This window comes from Bombina bombina, chromosome 2, assembly GCF_027579735.1.
Source record: "Bombina bombina isolate aBomBom1 chromosome 2, aBomBom1.pri, whole genome shotgun sequence".
Classification (NCBI taxonomy): domain Eukaryota; kingdom Metazoa; phylum Chordata; class Amphibia; order Anura; family Bombinatoridae; genus Bombina; species Bombina bombina.
In genome coordinates, this window is record NC_069500.1 from 903515247 (window position 1) to 903540657 (window position 25411).

Here is a 25411-nt window from a genome sequence, read left to right on the forward strand (position 1 = left end):
AACCTTGTCTAGTCCCATTACGAATTGGGAAGGGTTGTGATTTGTATCCTGCAGATGAAACCTGAGCTCCCGGCATGGAATAGATAGCTTTTAATGCCTTAATGAATGCCCCCTCAAACCCCATTTTATGCATCACTACAAACATATAATTCCAATCAATTCTATCAAACGCCTTCTCCGCGTCTAATGATAAGAGCAGAGAAGGCGTCCGTGTTTCATTAAGGTCTGAATCAAGTTGGTGACTTTGCGGATATTGTCTGGGGCTTCCCTACCTTTGACAAAGCCCACCTGATCTGGGTGGACCAGGTGTGGTATTATATGTTTTAATCTGTTTGCCAATATCTTTGTAAATATTTTAAGATCTTGGTTAATCAGGGATATTGGGCGGTAATTTTGGCATTTCTTGTGATCTCTCCCTGGTTTGGGAATTACAACTATTTTTGCTGCCAGGAGCTCAGGTGGGATGGCCCCCCCTTCCATGAGATGATTACATAGTTTGACAAGGTGTGGAATCAGTGTTACTTTAAACAATTTATAATAGTCGCCTGGGAAGCCATCTGGGCCCGCTGCTTTTCCCGGTTTGAGATCTTTGATAGCCCCTAGTACTTCTACAGTGGATATGGGGGTATTCAGGGATTCTAACTGTTCCTTAGATATAGTCTGTAGTAAGTCGTGGTTGAAGAAGGTTGAGGTAAGTTTTTCAGTGTCTGTGTTGTGTAGGACTTTTTCCCCATCGTATAGGGCCCCGTAATATGTTGCGAAGGTGTCTACAATTTTCTTGTGGGTGTGAGGTTACTGTGTTATGAGGTGTTTCAATCGCGGAGATTACTGAGGCTCTACAGCGTTCTCGGATTTTATGTGCCATAAATCTGTCAGGCTTATTAGCAAATATAAAGTATTGTGATTGTTGGCGTTGTATTGTTCTGGTGGCTTGCGAATGAAGCAGTGTAGCTAATGCTGTTTTTTTTAAATGGAGAGCATTTGCATTGGCTTTTGTCTTAGTGAGCTTATGTCGTTTTTTCCAATTCCTCAATTTCTGAGTAGAACTATTCTAGTTGTTGTCTATATTTTCTAATCTGCTGCGCTTTTTCCTTAATAAGTATCCCCCTTAGGACCGCTTTATGAGCCGCCCACGTGATCCCTGGATTAGTTGCTGTATCTATATTTATATGCCAGTATTCAGTTAGTAATCTCAGTACCTTGTCATGTGTTTGGGGGTCTCTAATGTATGATTTGTCAAAGGTCCAAGTTTTACTTCTGTTTGGGTCACACAAACCCTCTACCTGAAGAGTAAGGATCGAGTGGTCTGACCATACGCAAGTGTGTATCTGGGAGTTGTGTAATAAGGGTTGTAATATCTGACTTACATAAATGTAATCTAATCTGATGTAGGATTTATGTGCAGCGGAGTAAAATGTAGTGTCGTTGGTCAAGCCATATAGTGTTGTCCAAGTTTCTATGAGGGAATGAGGTAGTAGGTGTTCCTGGATTGATTTGACAATGCGATTGTGTCTGTTTTGTTTGTTGGTTAAGGGTTTGGATTCGGTCGGGTTAATAGGTCTCATGGTGATGTTAAAATCGCCTGCTATAAATATTTTGGTGTGGGACCATTGTGTTAGTAAGTTTGAAATTTGTTGGAAGAAGCTGTGCTGATTCTCATTTGGAGCATAAACATTGCATAGGGTAATTTCGGTATCTAAAATTCTACCTTTCACTATTATGTACCTCCCTTCAGTATCTGCGATAGTGTCTTCCTGGTTTGAAATTGAGTGAAGAATGAATGAGGATGGATGTGCCCCCCGCTTTTTAGATGTGGCGGTTGAGTGAAAATGGGTATTAAAATTTTTTGCCCAATACTTTGGAATATTATCTTTAAGTAAGTGGGTCTCCTGGAGAAATAGTATGTTGGCATGTAAAGAGGTGTACTGTGTCATCGCCATCCGTCTTTTTATATTAGTATTTAGTCCCCTAACATTATGGGATATTAATTTTATTTTGGGGATCATGTTAATATGTTTGTTTTGGATTGGTGTAGTGAGAATTTTATTACCTGAGGATCTCCGGATTGTAAACCTGACCTTACCGGTTGTAGTCGATCTGAAGTGTAATTGATAGGAAGTGTAGTGTCGTCACTGGGGATGGGAGGGAAGCTAGGAAAGAAATACAATGTTAATAACATAGCAAACAGTGCTGTGGAATCCTCAACAGAAGGATTCCTAGGAGTAAAACTATTATGCATTCTAAGAGTAAACATAAACTAGTATGATACTAAATTGTCCTGGGGGAAATTAAATTTCCATAACAACTGATAACTTTTCTAGTAGTAAAACTTAACAGGAGTCTCTGAGTGATAGGTGGGAAAGGTCCAAAGATTTGTAGTTGCAGATGCTTTCAAGGTGAACGAAGGCTATCTCTGGATATTTTTCCCTCAGTCAATCTTTCTGACCGTCAGGCTCCTAAAGAAGTATAGTTTGAGTTCCTGTATCCATGCCATAAACAGGATACCATCTAGGAGATTTTCCCTCTTGTTTCCTTTATTTTTTGTTTTTTATAATTGATATTCTGCCATTTTAGAGAATCTGGGCGTTTGTCTTGGCCTTTGTTTTTCTTTTGAGTTAGTGCTGTGTTTGGGATATTGGGTGTCTCCAGTGATAAGATGTTGCAGATCTCGGGAATATCCTCAGGGTCTTTTAGTGTGATTGTTTTGGAGTCTTTAATAATGTGTAGGGCAAACGGGAACCCCCATCTATATGGTATCTGGTGTTTTCTGAGCATTGTGGTTAGAGGGCGCAGGGATCCTCTTCTCTGCAGTGTTCTGACACTGAGGTCTTGATAAAATTGTATGATGTTGCCCTGGTGTTTATAAGTTGGGTTTTTCCTTGCTGCTTGTAGGATTTTTTCTTTGTCTGGGAAGAAAGTTAGTTTAATTATTATGTCCCTTGGGGGCAGGCCTGGTTTGGGTTTGGCTTTTAGTGCCCTGTGTGCTCTTTCTAAGTGGAAAACATAGTCAGCTGGGGAGTTTGTGATTTGGGTGAAGAGTTGGGCAAGATAGCGTGGGATTTCTGTGGGGCCTACCTCCTCAGGAACTCCTTTAAGTCGAATGTTATTCCTCCTGCTCCTGTTCTCCAGATCTTCCATTTTATCTTGGAAATCCTCCAATAGTTGTTGTTGTGAGGACATGGTTTGGGACATTTCGTCCATTTGTTCCACCATGGAGTCTTTTTGATCTTCTAGTGTTTCAATTCTATTGCCCATCTCTTGTAGGTCGGATTTGATTTCGGCTAGGCTGCTGGTCACAGATGAGTGAATAGTGTCAATTTTCTCCCATAGCCTGTCAAAATTCTCTGCAATGTCCTGTTTAGATACTAAATTTCTGAGGTCAGCTTTTGTTAAAGGACATTTGTCTTGTGGTGATTGTTGATGGTCAGCGTCCAGCTCCTCCTCTGCTTCTGTGTCTGTCGAGTGTTTAGCTGTCTGAGATGGCTTGAAGAATGTGGACACAGCTGTTGTTTTGGTTGTTTTGTCTCCCTTAGTGAGTCTTTTAGTGGACATCTTGACGTATCACAGATATAGCCAAAAGAGTGGTATTGTTTACTGCTAGGGATGAATCTGCTATCTTCTGGAGTAGCTGTTTTTTGCCAGATCAAAAGTCTTACGGTGTATGTACTTGTATTTTGATTGTGGAAACCCAGATTTAGTTTTAATTGTTTGTCTCGGGGAGGCAGCTCATTTAGGATAACAAGAGGTATGTTTATCAATCTTTAAAACATGGTATGACTCATATCAGTGTTATGTTTAGTATTTTAGATCTCCTTCGGTTCCCCCATTAGAAATGTTCCTACTTGGGATGTAGTTTACATTTTATTACACTTGTACTCCTATGTTATATTATCCCAGGAGTATATCAGGAGGTAGGTTGAGGGTAGTCGAGCTCTGGGGAGTGCTGAGAAGTATGTGTTTCAGCACCCGATGTGTCTGCTGTAGGTTACTTTTCTCAGTTGTAGGGTGACTTCAAGGTTAGTTATAGAATATTATAAATTAGTGATCTCCCTCTCCTCAGGGTAGGTATCCTCACAGGATGATCTCGGGAAAAGGTTCAAGGGGTATGACCTTCCACCACTTTGGGTTGGGAGGAAAGGGGGGAGGAGAGGAAGGTGACAGGAGGTCCTCCTATAACACTGCTGCTATGTCATAGCTGATTGTCGGAGGGAACTTTTAAATGTCCACTTAGTGATAGGAGCAGACGTTGGAATGTGGATAAGGAGTGGTTAAGGTGATTCTGATGTGCCTGTAGAGCTTTGCTTTGAGGACTCTTTTTTAGTGGGAGTTGAATGTATACCTCTGTCTTGTGGTTAGAGTGCTAAGGTGTATAAAGTCACTGCAGAGGTTAGTGAGTAAGGATTTGGGGGGTTCCCCCTTCGCTATATTGTAATATATCCCGGTTATCAGCTAGGGTCCAGATCACCTGGGCTACGCAAATATCAGCCTGCAGTTTAGTAGGGTAGTCTGTCTATATTATATAGCACACTGTTGTTTGGGAATCAGTAAAATTGTGGATCATCTACAGTGTTTGTTTTCTTTTTTCAGCAAAGGTCAAACCGCCGCAACAGCACACAGAGACTTTCCCTCTCCCAACTCTAGTTATTAATCTCCTTTGTTTGTCAGACAGCACGATGTTACATTATAGGAGCTTGTTGAAAAATTGATTGCTGCTGTTAGTCTAAGGGAATACAGTATGATACAGTGTTCAGGCTGTCGTAGCGATCAGATCCTGTGTTATAATTTGTACCTTGCGGTTGTAATGTTCCCACTCTCTTGCTCTTACTCAGTGTCAGCAGGTTATTTATATTATGTGTGCACCGGGATTTTCTCAGTCTCTAAGAGAGCAGCTGAGCTGTGTGTTTTTACTTTCAGTGTCTCTTGTTGGAGCCAGCTCTCTCCGTCTCTTCCGGGTATGCTGCCCGTGACGTCACAGAGCAATGGCGCTGTTTCGCGCTCTTTTGCCCCGTATCGCCAGCAGTGACTACTATTAGGGTATTTATCCCTCAGTGATCTTCCGACTCACCGGTACTTTCAGGCGGTCCCCTCCTCTGTAGTCGGCAGGAGCCGGTCTGTCTGTTTGAACTCCGGGTTCCGCTGCTGCAGATGAGCGGTTACTGATTCGTCTGTGCTAGTTCTCCAAATAAGTAGAACAAAGTATATAGTCCTCAATCCTTTAGTGCCACCGAAGAACCAGTGTCTCAGTTTAGATATCCAGCATCAATAAACCAGCTATAGTCCACTTTTTGATGTAAAATTATCAAAAGTATGCAGGAGCTCATTCACTCCACGTCTGTACTCCTCTCAGGCTAGCTCTGCCTCCAGAGCATGCAATTTAAAAGGGACATTAAACCCAGATTTTTTTTCTTTCATGATTTAGAAAGAACGTGCAATTTTAAACAACTTTCTAATTTACTTCTATTATCTAATCTGCTCAATTCTCTTGATTTTCTTTGCTGAAAAGCATATCTAGATAGCCTTAGAAGCTGCTGATTGGTGGCTGCACATAGATGCCTTGTGTGATTGACTCACCCATGTGCATTGCTATTTCTTAAACAAAGGATATCTAAAGAAAGAAGCAAATTAGATAATAGAAGTAAATTGGAATGTTGTTTAAAATTGTATTCTCTATTTGAATAATGAAAGAAAAAAAATTCTAATTTACTCCTATTATCAATTTTGCTTCGTTCTCTTGGTATCTTGATTTGAAAAAGCCAGAATGTAAGCATAGGAGCCGGCCCATTTTTGGTTCAGAACCTGGGTAGCACTTTCTGATTGGTGTCTAAATGTAGCCACCAATCAGCAAGCACTACCCAAGTGCTGAACTAAAAATGCCCCGGCTCCTAAACTTTCATTCAAATAAAGATAGCAAGAGAACGAAGAAAAATTGATAATAGTAGTAATTTAGAAAATTGCTTAAAATTGCATGCTCCATTTGAATCATAAAAGTTCAATTTTGACTAGACTATTCCTTTAAAGGGACAGTCTAGTCAAAATTAAACTTTCATGATTCAGGTAGGGCATACAATTTTAAACAACTTCCCTATTTACTTTTATCATCAAATTTGCTTTGTTCTCTTGGTATTCTTAGTTGAAAGCTAAACCTAGGTAGGCTCATTTGCTAATTTTTAAGTCCTTAAAGGCCGCATCATATCTGAATGCATTTGACAGTTTTCACAGCTAGAGGGTGTTAGTTCATGCGTGCCATATAGATAATATTGTGCTCACTCACATGGAGTTATTTATGAGAGGGCACTGATTGGCTAAAATGCAAGTCTGTCAAAAGAACTGAAATAAGGGGCAGTCTGCAGAGGCATAGATACAAGGCACTCACACAGGTAAAAAGTGTATTAATATAACCGTGTTGGTTATGTAAAACTGGGGAATGGGTAATAGAGGGATTATCTATCTTTTTAAACAATACACTTTCTGGAGTAGACTGGAGAGGTGCAGCAGGTGATACGAAACTAGAAACATAATCTTTATTTTCCTTGTTTTCTATCACCCCCACCTGGCTGCATCTCTAGAGTAAGTAGGAAGCCTACACCCAATCTCTTTTAGTGTAGCAGCGACACAAGAATGCGCTGCTATAGAAATAAGCATTGAATATCACTGCTGTAACTGTCAGTTATTGTGAATTCTTATGTTTAAAGGGACAGTCAACACCAGAATTTGTGTTGTTTAAAAAGAAAGATAATCCCTTTATTACCCATTCCCCAGTTTTGCATAACCAACACAGTTATATAAATACACTTTTTACCTGAATCTAAGCCTCTGCAAACTGCCCCCTTATTTCAGTTCTTTTGACAGACTTGCTTATTAGCCAATTAGTGCTCACTCCAGGGTAACTTCACGTGCATGAGCTCAATGTTATCTATATGAAACACATAAACTAATACCCTATAGTGGTCAAAATGCATTCAGATTAGAGGGAGTCTTCAAGCTCTAAGAAATTAGCATATGAACCTCCTAGAATTAGCTTTCAACTAAGAATACTAAGAGAACAAAGTAAAAAGTTTTTTTTGTACTTGACTGTCCCTTTAAGTTTAGCAGCAGTACGAGAGATGTGCTGCTATAGACTTGCATATTGCGGGTAGTGCAGATCCGATTGCCTGTACCGCCCAGCTTGGCAAAATCTGGAGAAACAAAATTCTGGAGAGGCTGCTGGGGCATGATTTAAAAACTGTGGAATTAATTACCTTTTTTATTATGCTTACGCTAGAATGGTTACCGTGACTTCAGAGCTCTGCTTAGCACAAAACACATAAAAAATACATTACAAAGTATAGTTACACTATCTAATAAGAATTAATTTGAAAAAAAATGTATAAGGGCTCAAAGATATGAGATCTCAGGTGTTAGTAAAAAAGGCGGGTAAAGGGCTTTTACATAAATATGCATCTCTAAATATGTGTATGTATGTGTATATGTATATTTCATATATATTATACATATTATATATATATATATATATAGATCCATATATATGTCTACATATGTATTTATATGTGTGTATATATGTATTTACAGACACACACACACACACACACACACACATATATATATATATATATATATACAGTATCTCACAAAAGTGAGTACACCCCTCACATTTCTGTAAATATTTTATTATATCTTTTTATGTGACAACACTGAAGAAATGAGTGCTGCCAGCATTGCTGCAGAGGTTGAAGGGGTGTGGGGTCAGCCTGTCAGTTCTCAGACCATACACCGCACACTGCATCAAATTGGTCTGCATGGCTGTTGTCCCAGAAGGAAGTCACTGGAACCATGTCCTGTGGTCCGATGAGACCAAGATAAACTTATTTGGTTCAGATGGTGTCAAGCATGTGTGGCGTCAACTAGGTAAGGAGTACAAAGACAAGTGTGTCTTGCCTACAGTCAAGCATGGTGGTGGGAGTGTCATGGTCTGGGCCTGCATGAGTGCTGCCGGCACTGAGGATCTACAGTTCATTGAGGGAACCATGAATGCCAACATGTACTGTGACATACTAAAGCAGAGCATGATCCCCTCCCTTCAGAGACTGGGCCGCAGGGCGGTATTTCCAACATGATAATGACTCCAAACACACCTCCAAGACAACCACTGCCTTGCTAAAGAAGCTGAGGGTAAAGGTGATGGACTGGCCAAGCATGTCTCCAGAGCATCTGTGGGGCATACTCAAACGGAAGGTGGTGGAGTTCAAGGTCTCTAACATCCACCAGCTCTGTGATGTCGTCATGGAGGAGTGGAAGAGGACTCCAGTGGAAACCTGTGAAGCTCTGGTGAACTCCATGCCCAAGAGGGTTAAGGCAGAGCTGGAAAATAATGGTGGTCACACAGAATATTGACACTTTGGGCCCAATTTGGACATTTCCACTTAGGGGTGTACTCACTTTTGTTGCCAACAGTTTAGACATTAATTGCTGTGTGTTGAGTTATTTTGAGGGGACAGCAAATTTACACTGTTATTCAGGCTGTACACTCACTACTTTACATTGTAGCAAAGTGTCAGTTCTTCAGTGTTGCTGTTGTCACATGAAAATATATAAATAATAAAATATTTACAAAAATGTGAGGGGTGTACTCACTTTTGGGAGATAATGTATATACAAATATAAATACATATGTACATACTGTATATATAGACATACATATAAGTACTTTGGAGCCCTTTGTAGTTACGTAAATGAAAACACGTTTAAGCATATTTATGCAATATTCATTTTTAATAAAGGTTTTAACTATGTATTTATTGTAAATATTTCACATTCCTATGTTCTGCACATAACAGAATAGGTATTTCTAAATAGATATTCCTATATATATGTGTACAGATCTATACCTATATAATCATGTACAGTGCCCTCCACTAATATTGGTAAATATGAGCAAAGAAGGCTGTGAAAACTTGTCTTTATTGTTTAAACTTTTGATCAAGCAATACACAAAATAATCTGCTCTCATGGATATCACACAATTTCAAACACTATACAGGTTTATAAAAAAAAAAAAACTTTGTTAAATATATGTGTGGCACAATTATTCACATTCCTATGAATTCATATGAGAAAAATTTATTTGAAGTAGTTTTTTAGTACCTGGGTGACAAGGAACAGTAAATTGTTCAACCAGGACTTCCTGTTTCACAGAGGTATAAATATGAGGTAACATAGGCCAAATTCCCTTAGTCATTCATCTCAATAGGTAAGACCAAGGAATATAGCTGTGATGTGCAGCAAAAGGTTATTGAGCTTCACAAAATGGGAAGCGGCTAAAAGAAAATAGAAAAATGGCAATAATTAAGACATTCCAGTCACCTGGAAATGTTATGAATCAACCTGGAAGAGGACGCGTCTCTATATTGTCTCAACGTGGTTCGAGTGGCCAAAATATCTCTACGGATCACAGCTGGAGAATTGCAGAAGTTAGTTGCATCTTGGGGGTCAGAAATTCTCCAAAACTACATTCCGACATCACCTACATCACCACAAGTTGTTTTGAAGGGTTTCAATAAAAAAGCCTTTACTCTCATCCAAAAACAAACTCTTCAGTATGCTAGACACTACTGGAACTTCAAATGGGATTGGGTTCTATGGTCAGATGAAATCAAAATAGAGCTTTTTGGCAATAAACACCAGCACCTCATGCCCACTGTTAAATATGGTAGTGGTTCTTTAATGTTTTGGGGCTGTTTTTCTGTTGGAGTACCTGGACATATTTTTAGGATACATGGCATTATGGACTCTATCAAATATCAACACCTGACTGTCTCTGGCAGAAAGCTTAACATGGGCCGTGGTTGGATCTTCCAGCAGGACAATGATCCAAAACATACATCAAAATCAACATAAAAATGTTTTACTGACCACAAAACCAAGGTTCTGCCATGGCCATCCCTGTCTAACCCCATAGAAAACCTGTGGGTGAACTCTAGAGGAGAGTTCACCAGCGTCGGCCTCGAAATTTGAAATATCTTGAGAGATTCTGTATGGAAGAATGGTCTCAAATCCCTTGTCATGTATTATCCAACCTCACCAGGCATTAAAGGAGAAGACTCATAGCTGTTATCTTGGCAAAGGGAAGTAGCACAATGTATTGACTAAAAGGGTGCCAATAATTGTGCCACACATATATTTAACCCCTGTACTTCGCTGGCCTTTCTATGGGGGTGTCTTATAATATCATGGTCACGCCATCAGTGGTGAGACCATGCAAATTTAGCAAGCCTTCAGGAGGGAGGGGAGGGTCTAATAGTACATTCTTGCCGCGGGTGCAAGATCAACGTTATTATACCCAGACAATCCCTTAACAACCAGCGATGTACAGGGTACGTTGTGATTGTTAAGGGGGTTAACAAAGATATATATATATATATAAAAAATTTATAAACCTGTGTTGTGTTTGCAATTGTTTGATATCCATGAGAGCAGTATGTATATATATAAAGCACGGAAGGGGACTGCACTCTCATACCGGACCGGGTACACATCCCATGACCCTGCAACATGCTCAGCCCTGGGTGCTCACGGGCACTCACAGGAAGCTGTGCTGTCCCCAGAGTCACAAGCAGTTAACCCCAGACAGGTCTGGATGCAAGAACCATAGGGAAAATTAGCAAAACAAATTAATACAACACACAGAGAAAGTTCCAGCACTCACTACAAGCTCTCAGCTAAGATTTAAAAGCAAAAATGGAAAGATTAGTTACCGCATCTGGCCAAATGGGACAAGCCCAGGTACGACGTCAAGGTCCTTTCCAATACCTGGGACCCTAAAACAGCCACACAATGCAAGCTCTCAAATCCAAACAAACTGTGAACAAGGGAAGCGTGCACAGGCTTATGTAATCACCCTAGACATATACAAAACACGGAAGGGGACTGCACTTTCATACCGGACCGGGTACACATCCCATGACCCTGCAACATGCTCAGCCCTGGGTGCTCACGGGCACTCACAGGAAGCTGTGCTGTCTCCAGAGTCACAGGCAGTTAACCCCAGACAGGTCTGGGTGCAAGAACCATAGGGAAAATTACAAAACAAATTAATACAACACACAGAGAAAGTCCAGCACTCACTTACAAGCTATCAGCTAAGATTTAAAAGCAAAAATGGAAAGATTAGTTACCGCATCTGGCCAAATGGGACAAGCCCAGGTACCACGTCAAGGTCCTTTCCAATACCTGGGACCCTAAAACAGCCACACAATGCAAGCTCTCAAATCCAAACAAACTGTGAACAAGGGAAGGGTGCACAGGCTTATGTAATCACCCTAGACATATACAAAACACGGAAGGGGACTGCACTTTCATACCGGACCGGGTACACATCCCATGACCCTGCAACATGCTCAGCCCTGGGTGCTCACGGGCACTCACAGGAAGCTGTGCTGTCTCCAGAGTCACAGGCAGTTAACCCCAGACAGGTCTGGGTGCAAGAACCATAGGGAAAATTACAAAACAAATTAATACAACACACAGAGAAAGTCGAGCACTCACTTACAAGCTCCCAGCTAAGATTTAAAAGCAAAAATGGAAAGGTTAGTTACCGAATCTTGCCAAATGGGACAAGCCCAGGTACCACGTCAAGGTCCTTTCCAATAATTTGTTTTGTAATTTTCCCTATGGTTCTTGCACCCAGACCTGTCTGGGGTTAACTGCCTGTGACTCTGGGGACAGCACAGCTTCCTGTGAGTGCCCGTGAGCACCCACGGCTGAGCATGTTGCAGGGTCATTGGATGTGTACCCGGTCCGGTATGAGAGTGCAGTCCCCTTCCGTGTTTTGTATATGTCTAGGGTGATTACATAAGCCTGTGCACCCTTCCCTTGTTCCCAGTTTGTTTGGATTTGAGAGCTTGCATTGTGTAGCTGTTTTAGGGTCCCAGGTATTGGAAATGACCTTGACGTGGTACCTGGGCTTGTCCCATTTGGCCAGATGCGCTAACTAACCTTTACATTTTTGCTTTTAAATCTTAGCTGAGAGCTTGTGAGTGCTGAACTTTCTCTGTGTGTTGTATTAATTTGTTTTGTAATTTTCCCTATGGTTCTTGCACCCAGACCTGTCTGGGGTTAACTGCCTGTGACTCTGGGGACAGCACAGCTTCCTGTGAGTGCCCATGACCCTGCAACATGCTCAGCCCTGGGTGCTCACGGGCACTCACAGGAAGCTGTGCTGTCCCCAGAGTCACAGGCAGTTAACCCCAGACAGATCTGGGTGCAAGAACCATAGGGAAAATTACAAAACAAATTAATACAACACACAGAGAAAGTCCAGCACTCACTTACAAGCTCCCAGTTAAGATTTAAAAGCAAAAATGGAAAGATTAGTTACCGCATCTGGCCAAATGGGACAAGCCCAGGTACCACGTCAAGGTCCTTTCCAATACCTGGGACCCTAAAACAGCCACACAATGCAAGCTCTCAAATCCAAACGAACTGTGAACAAGGGAAGCGTGCACAGGCTTATGTAATCACCCTAGACATATACAAAACACGGAAGGGGACTACTCTTTCATACCGGACCGGGTACACATCCCATGACCCTGCAACATGCTCAGCCCTGGGCGCTCACGGGCACTCACAGGAAGCTGTGCTGTCTCCAGAGTCACAGGCAGTTAACCCCAGACAGGTCTGGGTGCAAGAACCATAGGGAAAATTACAAAACAAATTAATACAACACACAGAGAAAGTCCAGCACTCACTTACAAGCTCTCAGCTAAGATTTAAAAGCAAAAATGGAAAGATTAGTTACCGCATCTGGCCAAATGGGACAAGCCCAGGTACCACGTCAAGGTCCTTTCCAATACCTGGGATCCTAAAACAGCCACACAATGCAAGCTCTCAAATCCAAACAAACTGGGAACAAGGGAAGCGTGCACAGGCTTATGTAATCACCCTAGACATATACAAAACACGGAAGGGGACTACACTTTCATACCGGACCGGGTACACATCCCATGACCCTGCAACATGCTCAGCCCTGGGTGCTCACGGGCACTCACAGGAAGCTGTGCTGTCCCCAGAGTCACAGGCAGTTAACCCCAGACAGGTTTGGATGCAAGAACCATAGGGAAAATTGCAAAACAAATTAATACAACACACAGAGAAAGTCCAGCACTCACTTACAAGCTCTCAGCTAAGATTTAAAAGCAAAAATGGAAAGATTAGTTACCGCATCTGGCCAAATGGGACAAGCCCAGGTACCACGTCAAGGTCCTTTCCAATACCTGGGACCCTAAAACAGCCACACAATGCAAGCTCTCAAATCCAAACAAACTGTGAACAAGGGAAGGGTGCACAGGCTTATGTAATCACCCTAGACATATACAAAACACGGAAGGGGACTGAACTTTCATACCGGACTGGGTACACATCCCATGACCCTGCAACATGCTCAGCCCTGGGTGCTCACGGGCACTCACAGGAAGCTGTGCTGTCCCCAGAGTCACAGGCAGTTAACCCCAGACAGGTCTGGATGCCAGAACCATAGGGAAAATTGCAAAACAAATTAATACAACACACAGAGAAAGTCCAGCACTCACTTACAAGCTCTCAGCTAAGATTTAAAAGCAAAAATGGAAAGATTAGTTACCGCATCTGGCCAAATGGGACAAGCCCAGGTAAGACGTCAAGGTCCTTTCCAATACCTGGGACCCTAAAACAGCCACACAATGCAAGCTCTCAAATCCAAACAAACTGTGAACAAGGGAAGGGTGCACAGGCTTATGTAATCACCCTAGACATATACAAAACACGGAAGGGGACTGCACTTTCATACCGGACCGGGTACACATCCCATGACCCTGCAACATGCTCAGCCCTGGGTGCTCACGGGCACTCACAGGAAGCTGTGCTGTCTCCAGAGTCACAGGCAGTTAACCCCATACAGGTCTGGGTGCAAGAACCATAGGGAAAATTACAAAACAAATTAATACAACACACAGAGAAAGTCCAGCACTCACTTACAAGCTCTCAGCTAAGATTTAAAAGCAAAAATGGAAAGGTTAGTTACCGCATCTTGCCAAATGGGACAAGCCCAGGTACCACATCAAGGTCCTTTCCAATAATTTGTTTTCTAATTTTCCCTATGGTTCTTGCACCCAGACCTGTCTGGGGTTAACTGCCTGTGACTCTGGGGACAGCACAGCTTCCTGTGAGTGCCCGTGAGCACCCAGGGCTGAGCATGTTGCAGGGTCATTGGATGTGTACCCGGTCTGGTATGAGAGTGCAGTCCCCTTCCGTGTTTTGTATATGTCTAGGGTGATTACATAAGCCTGTGCACCCTTCCCTTGTTCCCAGTTTGTTTGGATTTGAGAGCTTGCATTGTGTAGCTGTTTTAGGGTCCCAGGTATTGGAAATGACCTTGACGTGGTACCTGGGCTTGTCCCATTTGGCCAGATGCGGTAACTAACCTTTACATTTTTGCTTTTAAATCTTAGCTGAGAGCTTGTAAGTGAGTGCTGGACTTTCTCTGTGTGTTTTATATATATATATATATATATATATATATATATATATATATATATATATATATATTTATATATATATATATATATACACAGCACTGCAGAATCTGTTGGCGCTCTACAAATACCTGATAATAATAAATATACACTCTCCTGCCACTTTATTAGGTACACCTGTTCAATTGCTTGGTAAAACAAATTGCTTACATGGTAGCAACTCAATGCATTTAGGCATCTAGACGTGGTGAAGACGACTTGCTGAAATTCAAACCGAGCATCAAAATGGGGAAGAAAGGTGATTTAAGTGACTTTGAACATGGCATGGTTGTTGGTGCCAGACGGGTTGGTCTAATTATTTAAAAAACTGCTGATCTACTGGGATTTTCATGCACAACCATCTCTAGGGTTTACAGAGAATGGTCCAAAAAAGAGAAAATATCCAGTGACCGGCAGTTGTGTGGACGACAATGCCTTGTTGATGTCAGAGGTCAGAGGAGAATGGGCAGATTGGTTTGAGATGATAGAAAGGCAACAGTAACTCAAATAACCACTCATTACAACCAAAGTATGCAGAATACCATCTCTGAACGCACAACACGTTGAACCTTGAAGCAGATGGGCTACAGCAGCAGAAGACAACAGCGAGGCCACTCCTGTCAGCTAAGAACAGGAAACTGAGGCTAAATTTTGAACACAGGCTCACCAAGATTGGACAATGGAAGATTGGAAAAATGTTGCCTGGTCTGATGAGTCCCAATTTCAGCTACAACATTTAGATGGTAAGGTCGGAATTTGGCATAAACGACATAAAAGCATAGATCCATCCTGCCTTGTATCAACCGTTCAAGCTGGTGGTGGTGGTGTAGGGGTGTGGGGGATATTTTCTTGGCACACTTTTGGCCCCTTAGTACCAATTTAGCATCATTTAAATGCCACAGCCTACCTGAGTATTGTTGCTGACCATGTCCATCCCTTCTTCTGATGGCTACTTCCAGCAGGATAATGCACCATGTCACAAAGCTCAAATCATCTCAAACTGGTTTCTTAAACATGACAATGAGTTCACTGTACCTCAATGACCTCCGCAGTCACCAGATCTCAATCCAATAAAACACTTTTGGGATGTGGTGGAACGGGAGATTCGCATCATGGATGTGCAGCAGACAAATCTGCAGCAACTGCGTGATGCTATCATGTAAATATGGACCAAAATGTCTGAGGAATGTTTCCAACACCTTGTTGAATCTATTTTAGAAAAAGATATATATACTCAGCACCTACACAAAATGACACAAGCTCCCCAAAAGAGATCCCTAATGAAATCAAAAGTTAATAGCAATAATACAAGAAAAAAGGGAGCGCCAAGGCGGCTAAAGCATCAATCTATATTAAAAATAAACATTTATTGTACTATAAACAAGAAATAGGGTACCCTAAAAAGGTCAAAAATAGACCAGTTAGTATAAATCATATAAAAAATATACATAAAAACATACAAAAATAGTAACAGCATATTATAAGTGTTTTAAATGTCTCTGATGGGGAATAAACAGTGAAACATTGGAAATAAACTATCTTGAGGGCCTCATTTGGCCCTGGGGGCCAGTACTTTGAGACCACTGGTTTATATATATATATATATATATATATATATATATATATATATATATATATATATATATATATATATATATATATATTGTGACAAAGCCCTTGCAGGAATGGTCACTTCAGCACAAAATATAGTGGTTTAGGCTGTTTTATTTTTATCAGCAGTTTTAAACATGGGGTATACTTCCCCTTTAAAACAAACATAAAACAAACAAAATCCTACTCCTTTTTAGGAGACTAACTATACATGCAATATTTCCTTACTAGCCAGTACTGGGCAGCTAAGCTGATCCCAGTTAACGAAACAAATCAAAATAAGCAGAATAGAACAAAGTTTGCTCACCAGTCTCTTGTTTCTACCAGCTATATATTCAGACATGCAGCAAGGTCTCAAATCCTCCCTCTCTGGAGTAGCCTGCACAATGAGACACTGATTCCCTCTACAGAACTGCTTATAAAGGATCCAAATGATTTAACCAGAATCAGCTGTGGTGAGCTACTAACAAATTAACAGTTTGTTAGAGGGAAAAAGTGAACTTTCTAATCTCCTGCTAACATACACTCCTTCTCTCACCCTGTCACACATCCCCCTCCCCAGCGCAACACCAGTGTGTGAAGCGACTGCTGCAAGAAGCCCATGCACACGAGACAGTGCATCAGCATTACCATGGAGCAAACCAGCTCTGTGCTTCACTACAAAAGTAAATGGTTGCAAGGACAAAAATCATCTAGTGACTCGTAAGTTTCTATCTCTGTTGGTGTGCATCCATTTTAACAGAGCATGGTCAGTGACAAGGGTGAAGCGCCTTCCCAGTAAATAATACTTTAGAGTCTCCATAGCCCACTTAATAGCTAAGCACTCTTTTTCTATAACAGCATAGCGCTGTTCTCGAGGCAACAATTTCCTGCTTAGATATAGCACTGGGTGTTCTTCCTCGCCTATGTACTGTGACAGTACAGCACCCAAACCGACCTCAGAGGCATCTGTCTGTAAGAAAAACTCTTTATCAAAGTTAGGTGCCACGAGGACGGGTTGCTCACACAATGTTGAACGAAGGTCCATAAAGGCCTCCTCTGCCTCTCTGTCCCACCTTACTGTGTCTGGACTTCTGGCTTTAATTAGGTTTGTGAGAGGAGCAGCTCTGGTCGCAAAATGGGGTATGAACCTGCAGTAGTAGCCAACAAGTCCCAAGAAAGCTCTAACCTGCTTCTTCCTAAGAGGCCTGGGCCAATTCTGTATAGTCGCTTCCCACTACATAACCTATACTTAGCCTCTGCCAATCCAAGAAAACATTTGGAGGGGTTGGCAGTTAATCTAGCTTTCCTAAGGGTGTCTACCACTGCCTCTACTTTCTGCAAATGAGAGTCCCAGTCTGTGCTATGGATTATGACATCATCCAAGTACACAGCGGCATAGTGCACATGGGGTCTTAATAATTTATCCATGAGCCTCTGAAAAGTGGCTGGAGCTCCATGGAGACCAAAGGCATCACCTTATATTGAAATAAACCATCTGGGGTTACAAAGGCAGTTTTCTCTCGGGCATGCTTAGTGAGGGGTATCTGCCAATACCCTTTTGTTAAATCCAATGTAGAAAGAAATCTGGCCTTAGCTAGCCTCTCTACCAGTTCATCAACCCGTGGCATTGGGTAGGCATCAAACTTTGACACTTCATTTAATTTCCTAAAATCATTACAAAATCGTATAGAACCATCCGGTTTAGGTACCAAAACAATTGGGCTAGACCAATTACTATGTGATTCTTCTATCACATCTAATTCAAGCATTTTCCTAACCTATGCCCGTACAGCCTCCTTAGGGTTTTAATTTAAGTGTTACTCCAGGCTCAGTAACAATATCATGGGCAATTTCGTGTGTTCTGCCTGGCATAGGCAAGAAAACATCCTTATTCCTCTCCATCATTTCCTTAACTTCCTTTACTTGTTCCGGTGTTAGCTCTGGTGAAATAGTCACTACTTGTTATGAGACTTGAGGCTCAGCCCCAGTATTATCTAACTGGGCTAGTAATGTTTCTCTATCCCTCCATGGCTTAAGAAGATTTATGTGGAATATTTGCTCTTTCCTATGTCTGTCAGGCTGACTAACTTTATAATTCACAGGGCTTACCTTTTCTATAATTTCATAAGGTCCCTGCCAATGAGCCAAAAGCTTACTCTCAGCTGTAGGAACCAAAACCATTACCCTGTCACCCTGTTTAAATTGCCTTACAGTAGCACTCTTATTATAATAAAATTTTTGAGTATCCTGAGCTTTTTCCATATATTGGCGAACCAGGGGGAAAACGTGAGCCATTCGCTCCTGCATTTTCTCTATATGCTGCACCACATTAGTACCTGGTACTCCCTGTTCTTCCCAAGTTTCCTTTAGTATGTCCAACATACCTCTCGGATGTCGACCATACAAAAGTTCAAAAGGAGAAAAACCAGTTGAGCTCTGGGGAATTTCACGGACTGCAAACAATAAGTAAGGAAGCAGTTGATCCCAATCCTTCCCATCTCTACTTACAACTTTCCTTAACATCCCCTTAAGTGTGCGGTTAAACCTCTCTACTAGCCCATCTGTCTGTGGGTGATATACCGAGGTTTTCAAAGCCTGTATTTTAAATAACTGGCACAACTCTTTCATGAGACGGGAAACCAAAGGAGTACCTTGGTCATTTAAAATATCCATTGGGATCCCAACCCGTGAAAATACTTGTACCAATTCTTTTGCTATATTTTTAGCATTAGCCTTAAGTAGTGGAATGGCCTCAGGGTATCGAGTTGCATAATCTGCAAACACAAGAACGTATTGTGACCACGAGCTGATTTCTCTAATGGGCCTACCAAGTCCATCCCAATCCTATCAAATGGTACATCAATAATTGGGAGGGGTATAATTGGAGCCCTTAACTTGGGTTTTGAGGATGACAGTTGGCATTCTGGGCAGGAAGCACAATATCTCTTTATTTCTTCGTAAACCCCTGGCCAATAGAACCTCCTCAGGACCCTTTCCTGAGTTTTCTCTACCCCTAGATGTCCACCCAAAAGGTGTGAATGTGCAAAATCTAACACCTTCCTAGTTTTTGAGGAAGGCACAACTAGTTGTTCTATCTCTTGACCTTCCTCTGATATTACTCGGTACAGAAGGTAATTTTTAACCATAAAATATGGGTATACACGTTTGACCTTCTACAGGTGCTCCATTAACCTCTACTACCCTGCTCCTTGCATGGTGTAGCAAGGGTTCATTAGCTTGTTCTCGCCCAAAGCTACTGCTAATAATGTCTAGTTCACAGGGAATATTTTCAGTAATTTCACTTCCCTGATCTACTTCAGATTCTGTGCACTGAGTGGCCATGCCTTTATTACTACGTTTTCCCTGCTCATTTAACAAAACTTCATTAAGGGCTTTATTAAATCTGTATTTACTCTTCCTGCGCTCTTTTCTAGATTTACCCCTTTTGGGACTGGATGCATACAAATCAGGGTGAATAAAAAGGAAAACTTCATGTAGACTCCTATCCCCTGCTTCAACCTCTGACTATCCTTGTTTAGCAGTAAGTTTAGACTGTATTAGGGTGTGAAACTCTGGAAAGTTTCTTCCTATAACCAAGGGATAGGGCAGCCTAGGTACCACTACAGCAGTTATTTGTATTAATTTCCCAAGAATAGAGACACTTATAACAGCAGTAGGATAAGTAACAGTACACCCATGAATACACAGTACCCCTATTGTCTTATTTTTTTGCAACTGTGATTGTTCCACTAAATCTCCTGACACTAGAGTTAAGGCACTGCCAGAGTCCACCAAAGCCTCTGTATATAATTAATATAGGTATAGATACATATTGTACAAAAAAAACATCAGATATATATATAAATATTTATTTGCTATGTGAAGAAGACTGGAATGTAAAAAAATCATATTTTTATGCTTGCGCGTTGCACTTTTTTTGCTCCATTCACTTCTATGGGTGAACACGTGAATGTGCACGGGATATTCTAACTGGCTTTTTTGCTCGTTGGGTTAGTGCACGAAAACGTTTACTTTCAATTCGAGTGCAACCTGACGTGGGAAAAAAGATTACTTCTAGTACAATTAACGCTTGAGCAGGAGCGTTAATTAACGCACCACTTGTAATCTGTTCCTTAGTGTTTTATGTCCCTTTAATCCCTATGATGAGGTTATTGGAACACAGTTGGTGAGCCAATCAGGATGGTCTCACATAGCCACCAATCACTAGTGTTTTCTTACTTGGAGTCCCAATGTTTGTGCTTTCCAAGCAGAACTTTTCATACGTGGTCAACTTCTTTTGCAGAGAATAAACATATAGGGGTCCATCACATTCTGTGATTTTTCTACAGAATTCACCATTAAAGTCTATACAAATTTTTGTAGACAAATCATTTGATTAGCTTTTCTAAAGGATGGTGATCAATCCCAATAATAGAGCATCTCATTTGTGCATTACCGTTTCTAGCTAACAAATAAAAGCATTTTATTCCTCTACAGGACTTCTCCATACTGGCCTCTATTTTGTGGAACTCTGCCTATCTCCACCAGACTCTCCTCTAGTTTTGAAAGTTTCAAGCGCTCCTTAAAAACTCTACTGTTCAGGGATGCATACAACCTACACTAACCTTTTTTTCTAACCTCAGTTCCTCTCCTCCTTTGTTATCCCCTTAGCATGTAAAGCTATGAGCCCAGCTGTTTGTAGATCACCTTCATGAGAGCTGACTACAACAGTGCAACTCTTGGCAGGGCCCTCTACCCACTTGTTCCATATAAATGTTACCTGCATATAATGCCTATGTTTATAGCACTGAGGAATCTGTTGGCGTTCTACAAATAACTGATAATAATAATCCTGCCTACAAATGTCTTTTGTAACTATCGGGTTAATCACCGTCCATTAGAAAAACTTGATTCAGTTCCAGAATGATCACATCACTTGGCACTCACAAGATAAATATACACTGTAATCTATTGTGGGCTACAGCTTCTACCATTTACTACTTGGGTAAATGTCACATCCAGTTTCTAGTATGTCCATTTCAAGTGGTCCCCCATGGGAGAAGAACACTTCAATAGTGGCCCCCAGATACAATGAGCTTGATACTCCTGATGCATTCATTTTAAGGACACTTTCTAATTTACTTACATTATCAAATTGTGCAGTCTTTTTATATGTACACTTTGAGGCACCAGCTACTGAGCATGTGCAAGTGTTCACAGTGTATATGAGTCCGTGATTGGCTGATGGCTCTCACATGATATAGGGGGCAGGTAAAATTAAGTAAGTTTTAAAATTTGTCAGAAAAAATGTACTGCTAATTTACAATTCGATTGTTGATTATGCAATTCTACTGTATTTCATGGTCCTTTAAACAAATGCAATCAAATAACTTTTTCTTTTTTTTTTACAGGAGACACATTATCAGGAATATCTGTTCTCAATAATATTGGATGGCTTACACTCTACGTGTCCTATAAGAGACTTTCAAAGTCATGTGTATCTTAATTATGTAGAATTGTATACCTAAAATGTATACGTTTAGTTTGTAGGGATTGTTAGCATTGAATAATTGCTCTACCATGTAAGGAAACAAAACACTATTTTGTAATGCAAATGCTTGTTACAAAACATTTAATGATTCTAGGATAATCAGAAGTATGACTTGTTTAATTAAAACTCCATTATCAGACCAGGTTTGTTTACTTTTTCTGTAGTGATTAAAGGGACAGTAAACACCAATTTTCATTTAACTGCATGTAATAGACACTACTATAAAGAATACTATGCACAGATACTGATATAAAAATCCAGTATAATACCTTTTAAAAACTTGCTTAGAAGCTCCTAATTTAGCACTGTTAATGAGGTTAGGCAGGGACACCCACTGAAAGCAAACCCTCCCCCCTCCCCTTCATATGAAAAGACTAATTATACAAACTGAAGCTATCTGAAGTCTGTATACATCAGTATACATCTAAAACATTAGGGCTTGGTTAGGAGTCTGAAAATCAGCACAATGATATTTAAAAATAAGCAAAATTATACACTTTCTTTTTTTGTGTTTGTCTGTGCATCTGTCTTCCTAGAATGCAATAAATGAAAAATTAAACTGTAGTTTATTTTTTACATTTGCAATGTGCACAATTTGTTACAAGCTCTTGTAGATTCTTATTTTAAGCATACCTAATGTACTTGTCCTCCAGAATTGTTAGCTAAATAGTGTATAGATTTTTAAACACTTGTTTACTCTATAGTCAATATAGTGTACTCTGAATGCCATTTGTATTGATGTACATATATGCATTAATATTTGTAGTTTATGAAATCTGTAGATAATTGGTCTCATCTACCTTTTGTATGCCAACATGTTGGCCCTATGCATTTCCTTCCATCTTGATTTATATTTTGTGTATTGATTGATGTTATTGAGTCTGACATTTCACCTTAAACTTATTGTATGTTTATTTCACTGAATATAAAGGCTTATAAAACCAAAAGTTTTTAAAATTCTTTTATTTTTGTACAAATGCGTTATTGTTTTTCTGTCACCTGATGTGATACTGCACATATGGAATTTTTAAATTTCCTGAGTATATTTTTACATCAAAGTAAATTCTATAATCAATGATAGGCAGCTGCACTTATATACGGGGACATGCTATGATTGGTTGGAATAAAAGGAGACTCAGTTTTAGATAGCACAAGTCGAAACGGTTTGGTCTGATCCAGTAGGGGTTCTAACTTCGTTTCCTAACTGTAGACAGATTCTAGAAGACGAACCACAATAGCTCGAAAATAGTGGGAAAGAAGAAGGCGCCATAATAGTGCAAAATCAGTGGTACATGGTCTAAATGCAGGCAGAAAATATCATATTCGCAGAGTATAGGGCACTTAAAAAGTGCCACAATCGCTTGCTGGGCCTTTTGTAGCTGTCCAGATAGCTATACCCTCGGCACATGACTCCGTCAACTGGCACTTTGCACAGGTTCGAAATGGCACACGAACAAAGTCTTAAGGTGTAGCTCCAATAGGGGCGATGAGCTCTTCTAGGTCGGGCCCAATGCATATAAAATCACTGAAGCTGCTACATTGCGAGTTGAGAACCACAATAGTGTAGTATGTCTAACACTCTAGATGCGCTATATGGAAAATAGTCGCAGGGAGTCCGGATATCAGGAATCAAGTTGTTTGTTCCACAAAGTTGCCAAACAGTGAATCAGCTCCTTTTAAACGTTTTATTTTACAGTAAAAACATAAAAGTAAGCTCAAATAGTTACAAAGGCTCAGCACGTTTAGTGTTGAGAAAGGCGATTTATTCACTGAAACGCATTGAGCCTTTGTTACAATTAGAGCACACACGTTACTCTGTAACAAAAAAAAAACAATTTTTTAAAAGTTGCTGCTTCACTGTTTGGAACTTTGTTGAAAAAACAACTTGATTCCTAATATCCTGACTCCCTGTGATTATTTTCCATATAATGAAGAGAGGGTGTTAGAAGTACTAAGCTTTTGTGGTTTCTCTCCTAGAATCGGTCTTCAGTTTGAAAAGAAGCTTAAACCCCTGCTGGATCAGCGCCAACCCTTTCGACTTGAGCATCTTTTTGGTTTTTGGGAAGGGTAGTACACTCATACCCTAAGTTTAATAATGGAAATATGTAAAATACTCTTATGTTAGGAATAGAAAACTATGGTAGTGAAACCCAAGTTTTAAAGCAAATATTTATTTAAAAAATGACATGCTCTAATTTGTTAAGCAGGGTTAGTAAAGAAATATGATGTGTCTAACTCTATTAAAGCAAAAAATCACTGGTGTTTGGTGGGTTTGTGCAAATGGCGCTCCTGATTGGCTGCAATTCCTGGAGTTCCTGAGCAAGACTTTTTGGGACAGTGATCCTAGCTGACTAACAAATTAAAGAATGTCATTTTTATGTTAAAACATTTTTTTAAGTTTTATGATTAGAAGTTTGATTTCTTTCATATAATGATGAGAGTCCTTAAATCATAACGTGGGATATTACAGGAGGTTGCAAAAATACTCCTACATTCCTGAGCCTTGCTCCACTCTATCTCCCAGCACTCCCCTATCAATCTGTTATGTGTTTGCCTCCAGCAGAAAAATGGTGAAAATGTGAAGTGCTCAAGTCTTCACTTTGTTGGTGGTGGTTCTCTTACCAATCCAAAACCTATTTTCCCCTCAATAGTATGTCATGGACTGGAGAGAAGTAATTAATCTACTCCTAGTGGGAGATTTCATAGTCGTCGTCCCCCAGATGAAATGTGGATTTATCCACCAATCCCCCGATCTACAGTGTGCTGCTTATTGGATGTCCTTGGAACTGTGCTTGCACTTCCTTAGATAAGCCCTTCCAATAAATGAAGACTGTGTCAACTGCAATGCAAGGTTGTGAAAGGTGCCTCTTTCTCTTTCAGTTAGAGCATAATGATCCTCTATAAAGAGAGTGTTAAGCACTTTGGAGGTAGATGATCTTAACAACCATCCTAAGGATAGTGCTAAGGTGCTAGACATGTTTTTCAGCACCTAAACAATCTTCTACCTTTCTTACTCCTTAATAGGTTTATGATATGTTCCTCTCCAAGACTTTAATCTGGAGGTCTGGGAGACCATCTCTAAACTATATTAAGCATACTACCTCCTTTAAAGACCAAATGGAAAGGAAACTTAAAGGTTTCCTCAGTTGCTCCTCCAACTATCGGGCTTTCTGTTTCGGCCCATTGTCAATGTGGCTTGCATGGTGATGGCCATGTCAGTCTGGTGTGATAACCTCTAAAGAGAATGATCATCAGGAAAAAAAATTCAGGATTGACTTAAGATGATTAAAATTGCTAACAACTTCATTTGTGATGCAGCAGTCCTGATGCTGTCCTTTCATTGTTAAATCCTTTTTTGGCCTAGGCTTTAATGCAATTATATTCATTGTAACTGGTGGTAAGTTTGCCTTTTTGCCACTGAACAAACAATCCAAAGGCAATGACCAAACTTTCAGATGCTTTCCTTTTAGCTCTCAGACCTCAATAGGCCTCTTCTATTTCCACCTAATCAGCAGTATTTCCCAAAACTTCCTAAAGGCATAGCTCATTCTGGTCTAAGACTTCTAAACCAGTATGAAGGTATGTCCCCCTTTCAGGAATCAAATCCTGTGGGGGGCAGATTGCAGCAGATTCGGGAGCTGTGGGCAAGCTCCATTTTTGTTCCCAGGTTTCAAGGATACAGAATCAGTTTTCACTCCAGGCCTCCCAGAGAAAGATTTATTCT

General features: G+C 40.5%; 1 protein-coding gene across 1 annotated transcript in view; it reads left to right on the plus strand.

Annotated features, from left to right (window-relative positions):
* The window catches only part of LOC128648085 (putative nuclease HARBI1), a 40788-nt gene extending 18154 nt beyond the window's left edge, over positions 1-22634 (plus strand). Inside the window, exon 4 of the mRNA XM_053700752.1 lies at positions 21548-22634. Within this exon, the coding sequence (XP_053556727.1) occupies positions 21548-21549 (2 nt within the window). The 3' untranslated portion in view covers positions 21550-22634. The remainder of the gene's footprint in view (positions 1-21547) is intronic.
* Positions 22635-25411: the final 2777 nt, after the last annotated feature.